At 44.7% G+C, this 17,447-nt stretch overlaps 1 protein-coding gene across 1 annotated transcript in view; it reads left to right on the top strand.

The window, feature by feature from the left end:
• Positions 1-5,259: 5,259 nt before the first annotated feature.
• kirrel3l (kirre like nephrin family adhesion molecule 3, like) overlaps positions 5,260-17,447 on the top strand; it is a 34,577-nt gene continuing 22,389 nt past the window's right edge. The window contains exon 1 of the mRNA XM_066719235.1: positions 5,260-6,119. Coding sequence (XP_066575332.1) covers positions 6,074-6,119 — 46 coding nt within the window. The 5' untranslated portion in view covers positions 5,260-6,073. The remainder of the gene's footprint in view (positions 6,120-17,447) is intronic.

A 17,447-nucleotide genomic window follows, 5' to 3' on the forward strand; every position in this document is an offset into this window, starting at 1 on the left:
AACTGCCTCAGAGCGCTTTACAGAGACGACAGAAGTGCAAGTCTGGCGTATGCATGAAGTACACTCAAAGTGAAGAAACAGAAACACTTGGGGAGAAGGAAACAAACTCCAACAGAAAGATCTGGGGGTCCTTGGGCCTAATGATCGACTCCCCCAACACCCCTCTGACACCTCTCCAGACAAACAGTCACACACTCTCTCACTCGCACACTCACTCTTACACACCCACTCACACAGTCAGAATATCTTTCTTGCAGTGCAGAGTAGAGCCCAAGGCTGAGAGAGATAGTGAAATAGAGAGAGAGAGAGAGAGAGAGAGAGAGAGAGAGTAAAAAAGAGGGACAGATATAGGGAGAAGGGGGATGGAGGGCTGGAGAAGAGGGGCAGAGAGACAGGAGAAGGGAGAGAGATGGAGAGCGAAGGACGTGCTTTGGCAAAGATTCTGTAGCCTTATCATGTCAATAAATGAATGTGATTTTGAATTTGAAACAGTAAGAGAAGGAGAGGGAAGTGGAGTGAGTGAAAGAGAGAATCCGGGATGGAGAGAGAGGAGAGAGATTCACAAAGATAACTGATCTCCTTGGCACACGTTTTATATTGATTAAAGGTTTACCTATAACAACAACAACAACAACAACAACAACAAAATAATAATAGCAATAATAATAACTGAAATATCTACTGTATTGGAAAAAAAACACGCATCAAAAACGCACCAACCGATCTGTCACCATTAGGCTAAACTCCACTAACATCACACAAATCACAGTTCTAAATGTGCCGTTTAAGAGGCGGTTAGACTGCAACAGGCGTAAAATAATCAGTCAAAGATTAAGTGATCTTTCGCAGATCATTGAGGATGGTAAAAGAACGGTATGGCTACCAAATTATTATTATTATTATTATTATTATTATTATTATTATTATGTAATACATTGACCACCTTTCCGATTCAACTTATTTATTCTTACAGATACGCATAAATAATACTAATTTTAATGCAACATATACGCACAGAACTCGCGTTATAGATATGGGTAAAATGTGCCGACTATGTGTCTGTGTTTAAGCGCCAGCATTCTTGTGGGACTATGAATTTGCCCTGTGCGAAAATAAATATAAAGAAATAAAGAAAGAAATAAACCGCTTCACTATGTGTGTTATTTACCCCCCTGCGCCCCCCTCTTCCAATTACTATGCAAAATACTTCTAAACTGTCACGTCTTCCTCCCGCAAAAGACTTTAGTAAATATCAAACTTTATTCATTATTAATAAACCACCAAGCTTTAAAAAAAATCGCTGCTATTAATAATTCAAACGTTCCAGCGTTTGCGAAAAGCGGGGACCTTTTTTTTCAGATGCCAATTACAATTAAGGTCGTTACTTATTGTCTTTTCTCTTTTTTTTACCCCCCCCCCCCCCGCCTAAGACTGCCAAAGTTAATTCGATTTTTTTTTCTTCCACACATTAATGGTTGTAACCTGATTATTTACACGGGCGGAACTTTTGTTTGGCGTTTGGCGGTCGTTTAACCTCAATAAACAGAGGGTTGGTCGACGTCAGTTTGTTGCACACAAAAGCCGTCGTTGTTTGTTGATTTCTCGCAGCTGCCTGCTGTTCTCGCTAACATTTGTTTATTTTCTTCAAATACACAAACCCACCACACACACACACACACACACACACACACACACACACTACCCCCCCTCCCCCCGTCTCACTGTCTGCCTTCCAGTCGCATCTTAACGTCTACAGCTGTTCTCGTCTATCGTTTAATGAAATGAAATAATTTAAACGCAAGTGAGATACTGTAATATAAAATAAAAGGCCCCCAGCACATGGCCCCTATTTACCCAAGCATTGGTAACGCTACTGCGGCAAAACACCTAGCACAAAAGCATCAGCACATGTACAAACGTAGTGGCGAAACTGGTACGGCTTTGCGTCAGTGGTGGATTTTTATTTTATTCTATTTTATTATTAAAAAAAAAAAAAAAAAAAAAAAAAAGATGGGGTTGGGGGTCGCCACAGTCAGTTGCAGCAGAAAAGGCAGAGAATGTTAGTGTGTTGTATTGAAATAGCGGCAGTATTGTTGCTAGACCCGATTAGCATTCAGTAAAGGACTCCGTACCTGACGGCTGGGTGAGAAGCAAACAGGATGTTTTTTGCACGTGCTTATACCTTTTAACACCCCCCTCACACACAGACAGTCAAACCCACACTCACACAAACTCAAACTCACACACACAAACACACACTCACACAAACTCAAACTCACACACACAAACACACACTCACACAAACTCAAACTCACACACACAAACACACACTCACACAAACTCAAACACGCGCACACACAAACCCACACTCACACAAACTCAAACTCACACACACAAACACACACTCACACACACACACTCACACAAACTCAAACACGCGCACACACAAACACACACTCACACAAACTCAAACACGCGCACACACAAACACACACTCACACAAACTCAAACTCACACACACAAACACACACTCACACAAACTCAAACTCACACACACAAACACACACTCACACAAACTCAAACTCACACACACAAACCCACACACTCACACAAACTCAAACACGCGCACACACAAACACACACTCACACAAACTCAAACTCACACACACAAACACACACTCACACAAACTCAAACACGCGCACACACAAAACACACACTCACACAAAACTCAAACTCACACACACAAACACACACTCACACAAACTCAAACACGCGCACACACAAACACACACTCACACAAACTCAAACTCACACACACAAACACACACTCACACAAACTCAAACTCACACACACAAACCCACCACTCACACAAACTCAAACACGCGCACACACAAACACACACTCACACAAACTCAAACTCACACACACAAACACACACTCACACAAACTCAAACACGCGCACACACAAAACACACACTCACACAAACTCAAACACGCGCACACACAAACCCACACTCACACAAACTCAAACACGCGCACACACAAACACACACTCACACAAACTCAAACTCACACACACAAACACACAGACTCACACAAACTCAAACACGCGCACACACAAACACACACTCACACAAACTCAAACACGCGCACACACAAACACACACTCACTCAAACTCACACACACAAACACACACACTCACACAAACTCAAACACGCGCACACACAAACACACACTCACACAAACTCAAACACGCGCACACACAAACATACACTCACACAAACTCAAACTCACACACACAAACACACACTCACACAAACTCAAACACGCGCACACACAAACACACACTCACACAAACTCAAACTCACACACACAAACACACACTCACACAAACTCAAACACGCGCACACAAACCCACACACTCACACAAACTCAAACTCACACACACAAACACACACTCACACAAACTCAAACTCACACACACAAACCCACACACTCACACAAACTCAAACTCACACACACAAACACACACTCACACAAACTCAAACTCACACACACAAACACACACTCACACAAACTCAAACTCACACACACAAACACACACTCACACAAACTCAAACTCACACACACAAACACACACTCACACAAACTCAAACACGCGCACACACAAACACACACTCACACAAACTCAAACTCACACACACAAAACCACACTCACACAAACTCAAACTCACACACACAAACACACACTCACACAAACTCAAACTCACACAAACAAACACACACTCACACAAACTCAAACACGCGCACACACAAAACACACACTCACACAAACTCAAACACGCGCACACACAAACCCACACTCACACAAACTCAAACACGCGCACACACAAACACACACTCACACAAACTCAAACTCACACACACAAACACACACTCACACAAACTCAAACACGCGCACACAAACCCACACACTCACACAAACTCAAACTCACACACACAAACACACACTCACACCAACTCAAACTCACACACACAAACCCACACACTCACACAAACTCAAACTCACACACACAAACACACACTCACACAAACTCAAACTCACACACACAAACACACACTCACACAAACTCAAACTCACACACACAAACACACACTCACACAAACTCAAACTCACACACACAAACACACACTCACACAAACTCAAACACGCGCACACACAAACACACACTCACACAAACTCAAACTCACACACACAAAACCACACTCACACAAACTCAAACTCACACAAACAAACACACACTCACACAAACTCAAACACGCGCACACACAAAACACACACTCACACAAACTCAAACACGCGCACACACAAACCCACACTCACACAAACTCAAACACGCGCACACACAAAACACACACTCACACAAACTCAAACTCACACACACAAACACACACTCACACAAACTCAAACACGCGCACACACAAAACACACACTCACACAAACTCAAACACGCGCACACACAAACCCACACTCACACAAACTCAAACACGCGCACACACAAAACACACACTCACACAAACTCAAACACGCGCACACACAAACCCACACTCACACAAACTCAAACACGCGCACACACAAACACACACTCACACAAACTCAAACTCACACACACAAACACACACTCACACAAACTCAAACACGCGCACACACAAACACACACTCACACAAACTCAAACTCACACACACAAACACACACTCACACAAACTCAAACACGCGCACACACAAACACACACTCACACAAACTCAAACACGCGCACACACACACAAACACAAACCCACACTCACACACAAACTTAAACACACAAACACAAACCCACACACTCACACACACTGCCCTATCATATCTCCATTCGCCCTGGTAAAACCATATAGCTGTTAATCCTTTACCAAAACAAGTCATCCCCTCAAACAAAAGGTCCCCACACCTGCGACAGACATTAAGACGGTAAAGGAAAAAAAACTTTTCTTCTTTTGCTCGGAACGTTCACCAACCAATATAGCGACCCGAAGGGGGCGGGGCAACGCACATAGACACGCCCCGGGTCGTCTTCAATGGGGAAAGTTGAATCGGGGCGGGGGCACAGTCTCCTCTTCTTTTCCCCGAGTTTTGACAGATCTAAATCCTAAAGATACATAGCAGATGATAGTCAGTGTGGATTACCGCTCGAACAGGGCACAGACAGAGCAGAGAGAGAGAGAGAGAGAGAGAGAGAGAGAGAGAGAGAGAGAGAGAGAGAGAGAGAGAGAGACGGACACACACAGATTAACTTGATATAGAGAAGTACATTGCGATAGCGTTTACCCGGGGAGCGCAGAGCGAGAGAGAGAGAGAGAGAGAGAGAGAGAGAGAGAGAGAGAGAGAGAGAGAGAGAGCATACGGAACATCGCTGCACAGTACGGCTCGCCTGATTCCAGAAGGGAACAGGTTGGACACTTTCATAACTGCAGCTGCGAGGACAGCGACGCAGAAAGCGGGACAGGCAAAGGTCACATTCCGGGGGAGCCACCGAGGACAGACCTGGGCTGAAGATACACCCAAAGCTGGACAATTTTACAAATCTATATAGATGCTCCAAAATCTACATGCGCATACCTGCATCCCGGCTATAGCTATTTCTACCGGCTTTAAGCACTGCATGGACCCCCAACATCGGAACGGGACGTGGAGACTGAGATGCGTTGAATGAGGATTTGTTGTTTTGGTTGTTGTTTTTTTGAAGTAATAATAATAACAATCCTAATCATAATTTGTTGTATGCCGTTTTCCAAGCTGAAAACGTGTTTCCCCTTGGCAAAGTTAGGAAAACGGACACCTTTGAAAGAAAAATAAATCTCCCGGAGAGAATCATACATAAATAAAGAGTGGAAACACCTGGAGCAGCGATTAGCATTGCACTGTACCGCACTGCACTGAACTAATCCACGGAGGCGCGGACGACTGTCCCTATAACAGGACCCCCAACTCGGAGCGGACCCAGCAGGAACGACCCAGGGAGAGATCAATCAAAATGCTTCCGATCTGGGTGGTCGTGGTCGTTATGCTTGCGGGCGAAGGTAAGAATCGGCTGGTTTAACAAGACGCACAAATATCGGGCTTTGGTGGCGGAGGCATCAATAGCGGAGCCGGGTATATTTGGGTATTCAATCGTGTATGTATGTATGTATCGTATGCACTGTCCTATGCTGGAGCTGACAAAGAGAAGTCCCTATAGTTATAGCCACTACAGGTACACAGACCCCGCTCAGCACCCTCTGCAGGTGACTGTGCCCGCAAGTAATTACTATTGGCGCTGCAGTCTGTCGTTTTGGGAAAGGCGCGGGGGGCAGCGATATGACAGTCCGGGAGCAGCTTCTTATAACATTTACCACTCGAGGCGGGGGTCGGGTGTGGGGGGGGGGGGAGGGGGGGGGTATCGTAGAAGTTGTTCTTGTATTCCGTGTGGCGACATGAGCCCCCGAGAGACGCCACGGGCACCGGGACAGTCTCGGTGCCACTGCGTCAAAGAGAGAGAGGTGGGGGCACAGTGGGTTCTGACACGGGGGGATTTCAGAGAGTGGCAGGGGCAGAATGGGGGTGGTGTGGGGGGTGGGTGCTCAAATAAATCAAAGTATGACTGAAACCCCCCAAAGCGGCGCTTTTACTTGTCTGGCTTTGTTGGTCTTTGTTTTTGGATGCTGCCGTTATGCGTCCAGCTGTCCAGCATTAGAACAGACACGGAGATGGACCGCAATGTATAACAAGCTGCCCCAGTCCTGCCAGTCCCCACACAGGGGCGTCAGGGACGGCCACATGGATGCCAGAGCGGTTGACGTCGTTGCGGTGCTGGGGGCAAGTTTCGGGGGGTATGATCACGTAAGAGACGCATTTTGGCTTCAGGGTGTCAGTGGTGTGTGTGTGCGTGTGTCAGTGGGGCTGTTGCATTAGCACAAAGTTGGGACAGTCCTCTCTGATACGTTTCAGTGTAGATGTGGGCAGTTTGATGTTGGTGTTTGGTTGGTGTGCCTCTCCGTTCGCTGCGGCTATCTTAACCTAAGTGTGTGTCTCAGGCCGGGCTGAGGCTGAAGCAGCGATACGAGGTTTAAAAAAAATAAAAATCATCATCATCATCATACATGCACAAGTGTGGATTCACAGGGTCTTCTGTGGCTTGAGAAAATAAAGATCTGGTGAGTGAGGGAGAAAGGAGAGAGAGAGAGAGAGAGAGAGAGAGAGAGAGAGAGAGAGAGAGAGAGAGAGAGAGAGAGAGAGGGAGAGAGTCTATTTAAAAAATCCGCAGTATACCAGCCTTGGGAACACAATGCATTGACCGCAGGTGTCACGGTTCACGCTGTATTTGCTCGTAAAATGTGTAAAATCGGTGCTTCTTCATTCCGCTGAATGGAGCGCAGAAGCCCGGCTGATAAGCTTCAAAACACAACGCTCAGTACACGGCGCTCTTAACGCGGCGGAGCGACCCCCCCTACTGACAAGCACTACTGCAAAACTATACTGCCCCCCCTGCCCTCCTCCCTCCACCACCACTCTCTTCCTCCCCTGCTCCCTCGTTTAAGTAATACAGAAAATCTCGCCTTAATTGCAGAGCGTCGGATGAACTTTAGGGCGCATAAATAAATAAATAAATAAATACATAAATACATACATACATACATACATACATACATACATACATAAAGCAAAAACCAGCAGCTATGAAGTATGCGGCGGGTGGACGACACGATGTCAATGCAGTATTTCATTCGGATTATGTTTTTCTTCGTTTGCTTCAGTGGGACAGGGTAGGAGCTACCCCCATCTTGTTATGGGGTAGATTGTAAAAGCCCCCCACCACATACACACACACACACACACACACAAATCAATAAATTAATTAATAATCCATTCCTTAGCAGACGCCCCCTTTCCCATGAAAGTTTAAGTGATGGAAAAGGCGCATGAAAAACGCGAGTAAGTATATAGCCAGTATAAATAGCTATGCCCCAGTTGTTTAATTCACCATTCTCTCCCCTAGTGGAACTGGGCGTGCATTCTCTATCTCTATCTCTCCCTCCCTCCATCCCTCTCTCTCTCTCTCTCTCTCGTTTAAAAGCGCTCGGTGCCGTGGGGTAAATCCGTAAAGCACTTACTCGCCGGTAAAAGTCACCATTTTCATCACTCGGCTGCCCGGGTAAAACATGCTCTTAAAGACCATTTAAAGGTAATAAAATAAAATAATACATCACTAAACAAAACAACATAGTCAACAGAAATGAAATAAAAGTAATGACTTGACTGTTATAGACCTTCTGAGTCGCACAGGGAACCCAGGCCCTATACAGTCTCCTGCAGGAACGTCTCTCCACGTTTGTGCGTCTGTCTGTCTGCCTGTGTAATTGAGCTCTGCGTGTCTAGGGGTATCAGTACTTTTATACAGGATATACCACCATATATATATATATATATATATATAAAGATTGGGCGATTTGGTTTTGCTAACGTCGTGCAGCTTCCCTCACTGCGAAAGATGGAGTTCAAAGCGCCGGCGTCGGCCGCGGGTACTTAAAGGGATTTCTGAGTGGAACCGTCCTTTTTAAGCAAGGCGACGTGCTTAACCTACTTTTTTTTTTCGGCAAACAAAATCTTCCCCCCCCCCCCCCCCCCCCCCCCCTCTCTCTCTCTCTCTCTCTCTCTCTCTCTCTCACACACACACACACACACATGTCCAGTCACACAGACACACACATTCACCATACACCTCCTCCCGCAATACAATCTGTTGCTTTCCAAAATAAGCGCGCACAACTTCGGGACTCGGGAAGGGAAGATGCGCTCAGCTGTGTTTGCTTGGTTGTCTGTCTGTGTTTTGAGGGATGGTCATCAAAGTGTTTTACCACCAATAAACACTTTGATGACCATGCCGCTGTCAACCAAACAGTTAAGAGACAGTAAATCGTTTCGATAAATAGGCCTACAACGTATAGTTGATGCAATTATGAACACCACCCCACTCCCCGACTCGAGTATCTATTTGTTTAAGTTTCCCAGTTGGATTTTTATGAAGCAGGATTGTTAAAGTAGGCTATACTAATATAGACCTATTGAAAAAGCGTGTCATATATATATTATATGTGTGTGAGTGTGTGTGTGTGTGTGTGTATAAATCGCCTCCACCCCCCCCCCCTCTCTCTCTCACAACCCCCCGTCTCTCTCCCACTTTTTTTTTTGATAACTGGAAAACAGGGCACCGACACGCAGCCAGGCAGTAATTAAATTTAAATGTTTTTTTTTCCAGAATACACACTCACAGTCACACAGAGACACCCACATTCGTTTGCTGGAGAGACAGAGAGAGAGAGAGAGAGAGAGAGAGAGAGAGAGAGAGAGAGAGAGAGAGAGAGGATAATGGAATAATGAAATGCCTGGTAGAAATAAATTGGAAACGCACTAGAAAACCCAAGTCGACGCTCTCTAACGAAGCCAGGCACGTTTCCTCAGAGAGTGCGGGCGTGTCTGCTAACGTAATTGTTATATATTATAGATAGATAGATAGATAGATAGATAGATAGATAGATAGATAGGGCCTTCATACATCCATACATGCTTGTTGATTGCACACACAGACACACATATAATCGTATTAATTTTGCATACAGTGGCTGATATTAAGGGAGATATTACAAATTATTTTTTCCTAATCAAAAATGAATCAAATTATATATATATATATATATATATATATATATATATATATATATATATATACACTTGAAGTTTAAATTATATATAATTTAAACTTCAAGTACATCAAGTTGTGTAGGGTTAATTCGAAATATTCTGCTTATGATACTATGGGGGCGTTTAATAGCCAGATATTCAGAAACTGTTTGCGTGTCACTGGCCACTGTCCCTTGTACTCTCTCTCTCTCTCTCTCTCTCTCTCTCTCTCTCTCTCTCTCTCTCTCTCTTTCTCTCTCTCTTCCGAGAAAAGTCCTGCTCACTACCGCGATATTAATAAACCTTGACCTGTATTGTCTATAGGGGTCATCAGAGCTGTAACTGACGCACATTCCTAAATATAAAAAGGTGGGTTCCTGCATTCCTTGGCGTCTTGCGCTGTAACCACAAACACCAACGTGGTTTAACAGCGCCTGTACATACAGAGTTATTTTATTATTCATCGGACTATTTCAGTTGTTTCTTATTGTCCTACCGCTGCAGTCTTTCGGAACCACAGTCGTTTATAAGACTTTGTGGTGTCACAAAGAAGACAAACGTTCTTGGCGTTGGGAACGGTGTCCCTCGTTATAAGATGTGTGTCTTCGTTTTGTGAGAATCTGAAATGAATATAAAACTATTTTACATAGGCTATGTGGTAGTAATCTCAACGAGAGGTAGGGCGCAGGTACAGGGCATGCAGTCCATGACAGACAGGCGGCAGCTGTTCGGGTAGGCCGGGGGGAAAGCTCGCCAGCAGCGGACAGATGGCGACCGGCCGCGGACCTGGAGAGCGACCAGTACACTGAACAGCTCCAACACAGTGTAATGTACAGTAACAGCACGACACTACACACAACACTATACATACTGCACTGCAACACATCACTAAAGACTGTACTGCAACACAACACCACACAACACACTGCGCTGCACTACCACATACCAGCCTACATGCCAACACACTGCGCTGCCTGGCTCTGTGCGGCCGGGAGGGGGCTGACTGTGTGTTGTTTTCTGTATCATGAGCATTATCCATTTCAGTCCATTTTAATTTACTAATTACTCCATTTATTAATAACTTGTTTTTTTTAGTGCAGCGCATCATTGTGTGCTGTGGACTCTCTTCCTACCTAGATCTACAGAGAGTCCGATATAGAAATCGACAGGAAACTAGAGAAAATGACCAGAATGATGGCTGACCACAAACAGACAGTCAGACAGACAATCCATGTTTATTTTCATCATTAAAGTCCCACATGTGCATCAGCATTTATTTTTTAAATCATGTCCATTTACAGATTTACAGATAGATAAACACACAGACACAGGCAGACAGACAGACTGACTTCTCTGCTTCCGTTGCAATCTGCTTTCCTGGGCTGTCCTATTCTGGGGCTCCCAGTGGAACTCGGCAGCGCTGACATCAAAATTCCTCAGAATCTTCAATGAATTCTTTTGGAACCTTTAGCCTTGGGTTGCAGAGTCTCCCAGGGACCAGTTCAAAGGGAGACTTGAGAGATCACAGCATTTTTTTCCCCCTTCAGCCTGATGCTATGCAAAAGGGGGGGGGGGAGTCAGTGTGACAGAAATCTAGTGTCCTTAAACCATCTTAACTGCATCTTACTAATGCTGGGACTGTCTTAGGGAATGAGTGAGAGAAAGAAGGGTGGGGGGGAAAACGTCAAGGACAGAAAGAGACAAGGAGTGGAGAGAGATCTGAGAGAGAGAGAGAAATGGGGACAGAGAGACCGGAGACAAAGGTGGTTAGTGTACGGCAGTTTGGTCCAATTCAAGAGAAATTAATGCAAATGGCTGTGTAAAGACAGATCAGTAGCTTAATAGCACAGTGATAGGGTAATTCTAAGGAGTCCAATTTCAACCAGACTCAAGCGTTAAGGACAACATCCTGAAAACGTTGGCCTCTTCGGAGGAAACGCGAAATCCGTGTAGCGTCATTTTCAAAAGTAATGTAATGAGACGAGAAGAGACAAGAAGCAAAATCGCCCTTTTGCTCATACAGAAACACTCCCCTCAGGAAACCCAGAGGAGCGCTGAACAAAAATGATTGAGCATTATTAATAGTAGTAGTAATAATAATAATAATAATAATAATAATAATAATAATAATAATAATAATAATTGCTGGCCTGCGATTCTCCAGTAGACGACGTATTGCTCCCACTGGCCCGTCTCCCCGTCCTTAGTCTCTCAAATAATTTATAGCGCGGCGTCTGGGAGTTTTTTCCGAGGTGGTCACAGAGATGACACTCACATTTCTTTACAGTGTTCTTGCATTTTTCATAGATTTTTTGCAGACTTCCAGGGAAGAGAGAAATAAACAGAAATCAAAATATCAACATCATCAATCAATCACTGTCTATTAAAGGTGTATAGCAGCGATCACTTGTAAAGCTACCACTTGTTCCACATTAGTGGTATTCAATGAATGGGGAAAAGCCCACTAACAACTCTAGAGTACATTTATTTTGCAAAGTGAGATTGAACAGAGATTGAAACCAGGGAGTGCTTTGTAGATGCAGCATTATTTCATTCTGAAGCTGAGAAGGGATCGCGGTGGCCTCTCTGTTTTCCGATTACCTTTCCTCTCTCTCTCTCTCTCTCTCTCTCTCTCTCTCTCCATTTCGTTCTTGGTTGAGCGGAGAGCAGAATCTGGGTTCAGTGCATCTTGTGACATAATCGTCAGCCGTTCCTGTCAAACTGAGCAAAGAGGACAAAGATATCTCTTTCTCTCTATATATCTGTATCTATCTATAAAACCGATTCTGCAGGACACTGTGCGCAATTCAGAACGTGTCATGTCTTCTGACAAACTGGAAACCCCAGCTCTTCTGAATCTTTTGAGAGAGAGGGAGAGAGGGAGAGGATGAGAGACAGACAGAAAGTGACAGCCCAAAGTAGAAGAATATATTTACAATTATTCTCGCTTTCTCTCCATCTACCACCCATTTTCTCAAAGTATCCTTCTACCTCTCCCTCTTTCCCTCCTTCTCTCGCCACCTTCTCTCTCTCAACCTCTTCCCCTGCCTCTCTTTCTCTATCGCGACTACCTTTTCCTCGGAGACTCGCTGTGTCTCTCTTACTCTCTCTCTTGTCTCAAGTCGCGCTCTACCTCTTTTGCTTTTCTCAGAGTTGCTCTCCATCCCTTATCTTCCTCTCTCTCCCTGTTTCCTGTTTGATTCTACAGAGACGTGGGGAAGAGGGTGGTGGGGTGGGTCATAATAACAAAGGATGGCACTGTGCTGTAGTAGTTAGGCCACCCTCCTGTGTCTCATTGTAATCCTAGCAAACAAGACCCACAATGAGAGAACCCATTGTATTTAGATAATACCACCCCCCAACCCACTCTCTGCTCTTATTTCACAAACTTTTTTTTCTAACCCCAGTGTGTGAGAGCAATAGAAAGAGAGGGGGGGGGGCGGTAGATCCTGTCTAATCTAATCAACTACTTTTCCTCTGCAGGATGCCGGTGATAAAGAGTTAGCTATTGTGTTCTGTGTCTTGTACTCAGCTGTTTGGGGGTCTGTGTGTGTATGGTTTATGATGTTCCTAATTGGGCAAGCTTTACTCCCCTAACCCCCCCGCCGTACACAAACACAAAGACAATGGGTGACGCTTTGATCCCAGAACTCTCAATCCCCCCCCCAAAGACTCTCACCGTCCGAGAATGTAGGAATGAGGACATTGGCTGCGAGAATTTAGTTTCTCCACAGGAAAGCCATAGTGAGGAACTCAGGGCGGGAGGGAAAGAAAATGGAAATAGGAAAAGTAGAGTTTCTGGCTTCGTTGACACCCCTGACTCTATCCTGCCACAAAAAGAAATGCTTTTGGAGTCCAATAACAAAGGGAAAGAACACACTGTACTTTTTCATCCCCCACCTCGCTCTCCATCTCTCCCTTTGTATCTCCTTCTCTGCCTGTATCTACCTCTCCCTGTATTTCCCTCTCCCCTCTCTATCTCCTCCCTCCCTTTATCTCGCTCTCCCTCTTCCTCTCTTTCTACTCCCCACCTCTCTCTCCCTCTATCTCCCCATCTCCCCATCTCTCTCCATCCCTGTGTGTTTTCTTCTAAGTCAGCAAATTCGCTGAGGCTTGTCAGGCCGAATTCATGGCTGGCCATTCTAAAGCTAGAGGCAGGAAGTCTTTAAACCATCTATATTAATTATACATACATACTTACATACATACTTTCACATGACTCCGTATCTGTGTATATAGACATCTATATATGTACATCTCTCTCTCTCTCTCTCTCTCTCTAACACACACACACTATTTGCAAGGCCAAGAACCAAAGTTAAGGACTTTGCAAGAGAGTGTGTGTCTGTGTGTGAGACAGAGAGATAAAGAGAGTGTGTGTGTGAGTTTGTATGTGTGTGTGTGTGTGCGTGTGTGTGTATGTGTGTGTGTGTGTGTGTGTGTGTAAGAGAGAGAGAGAGAGAGAGAGAGAGTGTGTGTTTGGAGGGGTTGATTCTGTGAGTTAAAATTAGCGTTTCTGTCTTGAGGGCGGCGTGCCCTTTATGGAGTCATTAGTCAAAGCAGAGCTGTCTAATTAAGAATGCTTCGTCTTCCTGGACATGTCAGTGACGAGCACAGGAGTGGGGGTGGGCAGAGAGGATGGGGATGCAGTCAGGGAAAACCCCAGACTCCACTTAAAGGGACAGGATGGGCTGCAGGGCCAGGGCCCTGACTGCACTGCGCTGCGGGGGAGAATACAGTAATCGAGCATGGTAACAGAACAGTAGAATACAGCACAATACAGGAAAGTACAGCACTGTACAGCACAATATAGCAAAGTACAGCACAGTACAGCACAATACAGTAAAGTACAGCACAATACAATACAATTCAGTACAGCACAATACAATAAATTATAGTATAGCTCAATACCAAAAGGTACAGCACAGCACAGTACAGTAAAGTACAGCACAGCAGAGTACAGCACAATACAGTACAGTAAAGTAAGGCTGAGTACAGCACAATACAGTAAAGTACAGCTTACAGTACAGCACAGTAAAGTACAGCAGGGTACAGCAAAATAAAGTAAAGAACGGCACAGTAGAGTATAGCACAGCACAATGCAGTAAACTACAGCACAGTACCACACAATACAGTAAAGTACAGCACAGTGCAATGCAGCACAATACATTAAAGTACAGCACAATATAGTACAGTACAGCACAATACAATACAGTGAAGCATAGTACAGAACAGCACAATACAGCACAGTGCAGCATTCTATGGATCAAAAGTGTAAAACAAATGACTAACTGAGCTGTGTAAAAACAAGAGGTGTGCTTACGTGTGCTGGGGGGGGGGTAAATGTACCACTCTATAGAAACCAGTTAGATTACAATGCTTAGTTTCACTAGGCTTGAATCAGAGTTCGGACCACCTCCTCTAGTGTGCCGTGTTGCCCAGGGGTTCATGTCAATGGTGGGATTATTTTACAGTTTAGAGGAGAAAGGTAATGGATACCCTTGTCATTACCTTGGGGGGAGAAACTTTGCCCTTTCTCTTCTTTCCTCCCTGAATCGGGACACACGAAGGGACAGCGGCACATTAAAAGGCGCGTCTGAAATCCCAGAAAGACAAACGGGGGGTTCTTTGTCATGTTGCTATAGCGACGGATTAGGATATGGTTTCTGTGCTCCAGGTGCAATTGAGATACCTATATGTGTGGGAGCAGGCAGAGAGGGGACGGGGGGGACGGGAGTTTTCTGAGATCTGGAACTAATTTTTGACCCTCTCCTAAACCTGATACTGTTGGAAGAGATGGCTGACGAAACTCCGTGACCGAACGGGTTAATTGAGAATTCCACGGCTAAGAACATAAGAATAAGTAAACAGAAAGGGGATCGCACTCACATTAGTGGTGGTATTATAGTGTATGTATTGTGTGAGCAAATATAGTATTGTGTCTATTCAGGACTAGGGCTGCAGACCCTGCTGTACTGGACTGTACTGTGTCTCTGCAGGACCAGGGCTGAGAAGGAGAGAGGGAGAGAGGGAGAGAGAGGGGGGGAGGAAGATAGAGGTAGGGAGAGGGAGGAAGAGATGCAAAGGAATATAGTTGTAGGAGGATTTGAGCAGTTCCCCAGGCAGTTACAGATTAACTGAGTGATAGTACTGGAGAGGAGAAAACTGGAGAGAGAGAATGCATGAAGAGAAAGAGAGAGAGAGAGAGAGAGAGAGAGAGAGAGAAAGAGAGTGACTGAGAGGGAGAGGGAGAGACAGAGAGAGGGAGAGATAATAAATTTGTATGTAGGTAGGATTACTCAGGATTATCTGTATCCATTTATCTGTGTGTGTGTGTGTGTGTGTGTGTGTGTGTGTGTGTGTGTGTGTGTGTGTGTGTGTTTAAAGAGCCAAAGGTAAATAAATAGATGGAGATATTCAGACAGAATGACAGACAAACAGAAATATAGACAGATTGATAAATAGATGATTAGATAGACAAATTGACAGATAGACAGAGATAAACAGACAGAGAGACAGACAGAGAGAGACATGTATGGTGACAGCCAGAAAGACAGCCAGACAGATAGAGAGGGATGGACAGTTAAACAAATAGACAGATAGATGGATAAACAGAGATAACACAAAGAGACACACCAAAACCATAATGCACAGAAACACATCACACCTAAATACAAAAAAACACACAACAACAGCCCCTCACACACTGCAACCCACTCACACTCACACACCGCCATCCCTGCCCGTGTCTGGCGAGGAAACAGGGGCCCTGTATCAAGCGGAGAAGCAGATGCTGGCGAGCACATCACTGCGGTAATGCAATGCTGACCTGAAAAATTGGGATCAGCGCGGACCTCGTACATGCTCACTCAGGCACCTAAAAGGCTATTTGCTTTGGGCCCGCAGGCAGGGTGATGTGATGTTTCCGATTAGTCACTGGCCTTCTGCTCGGGGCCTGCCTTGCTGTCTCTCAGCTGGAGTATTACAGCAACCTGAGGCTCCATGGCACACCATTGCAGCTCATTATTGGAGTGGCTGTGATTATGATTGTTGCTGTTATTGTAATTATTATTATAAATTATTATCATGACCTTCAAATTGTTCGAATGTCTGCCTGCTAAGTGATGTTAATTAATTATATGATTGAATGTATTAATTTATATTGTTGTATGTGTGTGTGTGTATATATATATATATATATACACTCACCTAAAGGATTATTAGGAACACCTGTTCAATTTCTCATTAATGCAATTATCCAACCAACCAATCACATGGCAGTTGCTTCAATGCATTTAGGGGTGTGGTCCTGGTCAAGACAATCTCCTGAACTCCAAACTGAATGTCTGAATGGGAAAGAAAGGTGATTTAAGCAATTTTGAGCGTGGCATGGTTGTTGGTGCTAGACGGGCCGGTCTGAGTATTTCACAATCTGCTCAGTTACTGGGATTTTCATGCACAACCATTTCTAGGGTTTACAAAGAATGGTGTGAAAAGGGAAAAACATCCAGTATGCGGCAGTCCTGTGGGCAAACATGCCTTGTTGATGCTAGAGGTCAGAAGAGAATGGGCCGACTGATTCAAGCTGATAGAAGAGCAACTTTGACTGAAATAACCACTCGTTACAACCGAGGTATGCAGCAAAGCATTTGTGAAGCCACAACACGTACAACCTTGAGGCGGATGGGCTA

Source organism: Amia ocellicauda, chromosome 12 (genome assembly GCF_036373705.1).
Source record: "Amia ocellicauda isolate fAmiCal2 chromosome 12, fAmiCal2.hap1, whole genome shotgun sequence".
In the NCBI taxonomy this organism is placed as follows: Eukaryota; Metazoa; Chordata; class Actinopteri; order Amiiformes; family Amiidae; genus Amia; species Amia ocellicauda.